Genomic DNA, 6,388 nt, shown 5'->3' on the forward strand with positions numbered 1-6,388 from the left:
AGTAAATTAGACAAATACTTTTAGACACTATAATAATTATCTTTGGTGTATAGGTATTATTACTTTATTTACAACATAGAGATAGTTGTGGCATTATAGTCTTTTACTTTCATATTTGTTTTGGTCCCGCGTGTATCAATTGGGTTATCAAAAGATGAGATGTATTATATTGCTCCTTATGAGTAAGATTTATTTATTTTTAGGAAAAGTATAGGTTATCAATATAATATTTGCCAATTTATTACCAATAATAATTAATTATTATATTTTAATTACAATTAGCATTTAATTGACTTAAATTAAATAAAAATTTGAATAATAAGGATTCGTAACCGCCTAAAGGAGATTTGCGACGTGAATTAGGGAATGTATCACACAGCCCTTCGTTTCTCTCATTTTTGGTGCCCTTCATCTCACCCAACTCCAGTAAGGTCTCCTTCCTTGATTTTCTCCCGTCACTGGAGATTCACATTCACCGTTCGACGCTGACCGCCCCTCTCCCTCAAGCCGATTTCGTGCCACCGCAATTTTCGTAAAAGAGAAAGGCACCGTTATCGCAACCCACCCTATCATAGGTGTCATCATTGTCGTAGATGTACACTGAGCCATAGCGCTCCACCTCCGTTCAGCCATAGCCTTCCAACTCCATAGGAGCAAGGTGAACAGCCCTCACATACCACCGGCAACGTGAACAACCACTCTCATTGACAAATAGCATTTGAAATCCGTAGGAGAAAGATGTATGTGTCTCCGTTGAAGGCGAGTGGACCACATTACGTCGATGGATCCATCAATTTGTGAAGAAGTATCGTACGACACTTCATATGATGTAAGTGATCATTCTAATTCCACTGACGTCAATGTCCTGTCTCTGAGTGAAGATGACACTCAACGTGTGGATAAGGTAAATTGTGTGTTAGTGGTATATCTGGTTATGTTTATTTTCAACTTGTTTCTTATTTTATTGTTGAGTTATTAACAGTGATACTTTTTGTTGGTAGGATTGTAATTTTGTTTGTTTAATTAGAATTGGTGTTGATATTACTTCTTTCTTTTATGCTAGAATGATGCTAAATTTTCTACATTTGATGTGTTTTTTTATTCTTTTTCTTCACCATGTTGACTTGATATTTGCAACTTTGATTAAATTTTGTTTTGTAGATATGAACATGGATGGTGTTGTTTTATACCAGTTTAGTTTTGGTTGTTTTCGTCCCCGAAGTAACGGATGAATGGGTCGGGTGGGGGACGGTGTGGGAGTTTTGAAGAGCTGCATCATCCCAAGTGAGAATGAGGGACGCTGTGGACTGGGTATGCGGTAGGAAGAACCTTTTGGAATAATTGTTCGGATCAGATCGATGCTAATGGGGCTCGAGCCGTAATGCCGTTCGATATCTGCCCATAGATTTTCGCTATCCAGATCCTGCTGAGATAAGATGTCAAGATGCCTGTTTCAAAAATAACTATGGGAGATGGTCAAACTTTATAAATTTTAAGGAGGCGATAACAAAAACCTTGCATATTATTACCGAAAATAAAGTTATTTGGTATTCACTTGCCTGTCAAAAAATTCAGTAGAATATTCCTCAACTCCTGAATACTCAACCAATGCTGTTGATGGAGTTTTCGGTTCAGGATCATCCATCTCGGTTGGTTGATTTGTTGTTTCTGGCAGGTTGGTTGTGACGGTTTCTCCTTCTGTTCTGTGATGCTGAGGTATTTTTCTTTGTTGAGTTTTGATGTGGAGTCTATTGCCAATAGGTTGGTCATCATCGTCATCCTCTTCGGATGCTACTGAATGAGCATTTGTGCGCATTGACGCGCTACTAACTCCCCCCTCATGTCGGATCCCTGAAACTGCAACATCAAACTAGTGGTACACAAAAACTTCAAAGTGCTTTCACATCACACAATGAACGCAAGATAAACTAATACAACATATCATATAGGTTTTTTAAAACATAGTATCACCAGTAACTTGTTTAAACATAGGTTAACATTGCTCGTGTTCTAACTTGGAAACATGCAACTTACAAATTCTTAAAACGCAACATTTTACTCACTTTTGGGTTCTCTGTTTTGTTTGTCTCACCAGTCGTGCTAGTCCCCCTTCTGTCATACGAGGTTGAGGTGTCCTTGTCCAATCTTATTTTTGGCTCAGTCTCTTTGCAATGGGCTCGTCATCATTGTCGTCACCATCCGATGCAACTGCATGTGCATCCGTGTGCATTGATCCGTTTCTAACACCCTCTCTACGATCAGATACCTGAAATCACAACACCAAACTATTCATTCCCAACAATCACATAGTACCTTCAAATCACACTAACAACACAACTTAAATTATACAACATCTCTTTAAGGAATATTAAACATGGTATTAGCAGCAAAAGGTTAAACATAAACTGTACTGTTTTCTCGATCTATGTTTAAAACATGTAAATAAAAGATTCATTAAATGGTAATCTTAACTCACTTTTGTGCACCCACAGGCCTTATTGTGTGGTCCACGTCTTCTCTTTCAGGACTTGTGTCTATTGTGTCCTCTCTTGCCGCACCTTCCATGACCCTACCATCGTTCCCGCCAGGGTCGCTGCAATCCTGTTTAGGTTATTAACTGGTCAAAAGACACATACAGTTAAAGACACATCTAGCCCGAACACATCAAAATATGGCTATAACAGAAGACACACCTGTTACCGAAAATTTAGAGTAATTAACAATTCAATGCACAACCATAAATGTCAGGACTTCAAAAAAGCCACGTGCAGCTAATTACAATAGAAAACGAACTTCGAATTATAAATAGATCATAAAAACACATGAACAAGTCTTGGGAAAACAAAAAAGGTTCTGCGTGATATAAGAAACAATACTGCGTCAATGAACACCTCGGGTTGAACAGTTGCTGCCATAGCGCTAAGCTCCTCAGTTGTCCATGCAGAAAGCCGCGGCTCACGTTCTTGACAATTCTCGAGTTCACCATGCTTTAGCTTTTGGAAGTACAACACCTGGACATATTGCAGACACAACTTAGTTTTTGGGATGCAAGGGTTAGTCAGATTACATTGCATTTTGAATTCAAAAGGTTACCAGCAAGGCGAACATGCAACTCTCACAAGACTTGTTCTTTTTACGTTGGTACTTCCTAATTGGCAGTTCTAACGATTTGAAAATATGCAACGGCCAATGGTATCTCCTCGGATCAGATACATTAAGTATTGTATCGATATGCCATGGCAAGATGACGTGTTGCACGGTCAGACACAGAAACATCTTCAGCACGAGCAGGATGAAATGCTTCCTGAACTCCATCCTGTCATCTTCAGTATCTATAGCACACTGGTTGAAAAAATGCCTCAGCTGAATAGTTTTTAACCGGTGAAATCTTCTTTTTACTGAGACATGGGCAGCATTCCCGCCATCGAACAGTGGGAAGTCGTCAGCTGCAATATGGATGTGTATAAAATAGTGTAAAATGATCAGCGAAATAGGTAGAATAAAGAAAAATCCACGGAGACTGAAACTATTTTAACCAATTGAATGCTGTGGAACAGATAAAGGTATACTAACCACCGGGCCGGATTCCGAAAACACGCTAGAACAGCTCGGGCCCAATGCGGATGATTCCTTGATCTACACTCAGGGTGCTCGTTTCAGTGTCGTAGGCCTTGGCCAACATCACCATTATGCCTTGTTTAACAGGCCACTTTGGGACTAGCTTCAGGAAACCAAAACCCATTGCTTCTATCTCATCTAACTTTGCTTGGGCCTGGTTTATTTTCAGATCTTTGAACAAATCCGCGATGTATCATGGTGAGCACCTTCTCTCTAATAATTTCTATCAACATAAAACAAGATCTTCAAAAACAAACAAAATGCTAAATTAGAATGAAACACAAGTTTCTGAATGATGTAATACTGGCTTTCCCATGTCTTGAAGGTGATTTCTTGCAACAGTCCAAAAATTATGTCCAGGTATGAAATTGTCTTTTATTCCCCAAACTCAACTAAGTCAGCAGTACAAGAGCATGATGAAATAAAGTTAAGCACTAGATATAAAATAAAATACAATTCAGCCACAAAAAACACCATGTTTCAGCTTTTGTTATTTTCGGGATTAACTAGGTCTCAAGTACAATGATAAGAAGACATAAAGTAATTCAAAAACCACCTATATTAGTCAAAGAATTACTGTAATGCTAAAGGCAGAAGTAATATATAGGCGTGCACATTAATATTACCAGAATTAGAATTACAACCATAGAAATTATGTTATTACAGTTTAGATAAAAGAGAACTACAATACAACACTTCACTAGATAATAGCAATTATACCACAATGTAAACATAATTAATAGAAAACATATATCCTGAGGATGAAATCTCAAGCGCTTATTGAAAAATAAGGAAATGTGTTTTTAAAGGTAATTTTTTTGAATAATTATTCAGTGAATTATTATTTGATGCATGAAGCATTCATTAATCAGAAGATTACTTTTATACTTCTTTTTTTCTCTTAATTTTTACTTTTAAAAAATTAAGACATTAAAAAGAAATTTATAAACTGAATTTATTGACATGCCAAGCTGCTCAAAAAAGCAAAAAGATTTAGTACTACGTACTGCTGTTGTGTATGTTCTAATAAAATTTAGCACAAGACACAATAACCTATGCAAATTTTTCAGACTTCAAACCCGTATTTATTATATCTAGATCTAGCTTATTGAAAAGAAATGCTAAATAATGGTAGAAAGTAAACTAAACAAATAAGTAACTGAGATATGCCTTTAGTTCAAGTTAAGTTGTAATTTTAAAAAGGGTTGTGAAATGGCTCAAACTGGATCATTCATCTATGTATATCTTTTTAGCTATTTACCCATCTAACAAATCATCACACTCCATCACTCTGAAGACACATCTGAGTTAAAGTTTCCTAGCTGCGACTAAATCTAATACTTTCCCTTTTTCCTTTTCCTTTCAACTCAGCAGAACAAAACATCACCCTTAATTTACAGTGCAATAACTACCAGAAATTGTCAAAACTCAATTACACTTTGTCCACAATCACATCATTTTCAACCCAGACATATAGACACATACGAGTGATGAAATAATAATTAAATTAAATATATTACTAAATTATTCAAAAGAATATTAAAACCAAAAGATGGGAAAAGGCAATAAAAAGGTTGAGAACGACAACAATATTATATAGGAGGGGGACCACAACTATGTATCTGTATGGTTATTGGTTTCACATTGATGTATCAGTGGTGGAATCATACGAAGAAAATTTAGTGGAGATTGTGGTGTTGATGTGAAAGCCAATTTATTTAACTTCTAAACCAAATCAAATTTCAGAGGCTTGCTCCAAACTACATAACACAGTCAAAATGTAGCAAAAAGACACCATCTCAACATAAGAGCTCTTAAATAATTCATAACAGCATAAGAATCATGATAACAACATTTTTGTCAAATAATTGATAACAACATAAGAAACCATCTTAGTGCAGGGAATCATGTCAACAAAAAAGCTCTTAATTCAGCATTTCTCATTTACTAAAACATATAACAGACTCAAAACCATGTTGAATCAATCTCAACCCCAATGTAATGCTCACAAATGAAACCCAGGACCAGCAATTAGTATAAATCTTGAAGACCCACTTACCTCTTACTGCTGTGTCGGTGCCGGATGGAAGACACGCTGCGAGGCGGGCTCGTACGCGAGATAGGTAGTGGCGCTGGGTGGGGGATGCAGAGGCCAAACAGTTGCGGGGTTGATAGTGACTCCATGAGGCCGGAAGAGTTCAGCCGCGGCGTGTTCAGGCGGAGCTAGGATGCTGCGTCGGGTTGAAGGCCGGACGACTGGATGTGTCTTCAAAGCACTTCCGACGGCGACATGTAGCAGCGACGGCGACGCTTCGGCGACTGTGGGAATGTACTTGTGAGTGGCGCTGTCTGGTGTTCCGGCGGTGTTGACTCCCGTTAATGGCGGCGACCGGCGAAGACAGCAAGGCGGATGGTTATGCGGCGCTGAAAGTGGAGATGGGGGTGGGGGAGTGTTTCAACGGTAAGAACATGTGGGTAAAGGATAAATTAGGGTTAGAGTAGTAAACTAGTGACATTAGAGGGGATGTGACTTTTTGAATTAAATAGACTTTGGGATCTAGCCCAATAAAAGTTGACAGAATTTGACAGAATTTCTGTTAGTAAAGTAGCGGAATTGTTTTTTTTTATTAAATTGATGATGACACATGACAATTATTTTAAGACATGTCGTCAATTAATTAAAAAAAAAATCAAAATTTTATTCATTTTTATATTTTTAATGACTAATTTAATATTTTTTATTTTTTGAGAATCAAATTGATAAATATAT

The 6,388-nt window shown here is 37.4% G+C and overlaps 1 protein-coding gene across 5 annotated transcripts; it reads right to left on the reverse strand.

Moving 5' to 3' along the window:
• Nucleotides 1-1,009: 1,009 nt before the first annotated feature.
• LOC112779595 (uncharacterized) lies at nucleotides 1,010-6,134 on the reverse strand. Of its 5 annotated transcripts, XM_072228042.1 has the most exons (9): nucleotides 5,678-6,132; nucleotides 3,923-4,010; nucleotides 3,574-3,841; nucleotides 3,094-3,446; nucleotides 2,892-3,011; nucleotides 2,477-2,601; nucleotides 2,064-2,266; nucleotides 1,560-1,851; nucleotides 1,010-1,448 (listed from the first exon to the last, which is right to left on the reverse strand). In XM_072228042.1, exons 4-7 carry the CDS (start codon nucleotides 3,313-3,315, stop codon nucleotides 2,158-2,160), a joined length of 576 nt encoding a protein of 191 aa, XP_072084143.1. In that variant the 5' UTR covers nucleotides 3,316-3,446; nucleotides 3,574-3,841; nucleotides 3,923-4,010; nucleotides 5,678-6,132; the 3' UTR covers nucleotides 1,010-1,448; nucleotides 1,560-1,851; nucleotides 2,064-2,157. The 5 variants fall into 5 exon arrangements, with proteins under 5 accessions (XP_072084143.1, XP_072084144.1, XP_072084141.1 ...); XM_072228043.1 differs by lacking the exon at nucleotides 3,923-4,010 and having other exon boundaries at nucleotides 1,560-1,857; nucleotides 5,678-6,134; XM_072228040.1 differs by lacking the exon at nucleotides 3,923-4,010 and having other exon boundaries at nucleotides 2,877-3,011; nucleotides 5,678-6,118.
• Nucleotides 6,135-6,388: the final 254 nt, after the last annotated feature.

This window comes from Arachis hypogaea, chromosome 19 (assembly GCF_003086295.3).
Source record: "Arachis hypogaea cultivar Tifrunner chromosome 19, arahy.Tifrunner.gnm2.J5K5, whole genome shotgun sequence".
Lineage (NCBI taxonomy): Eukaryota > Viridiplantae > Streptophyta > Magnoliopsida > Fabales > Fabaceae > Arachis > Arachis hypogaea.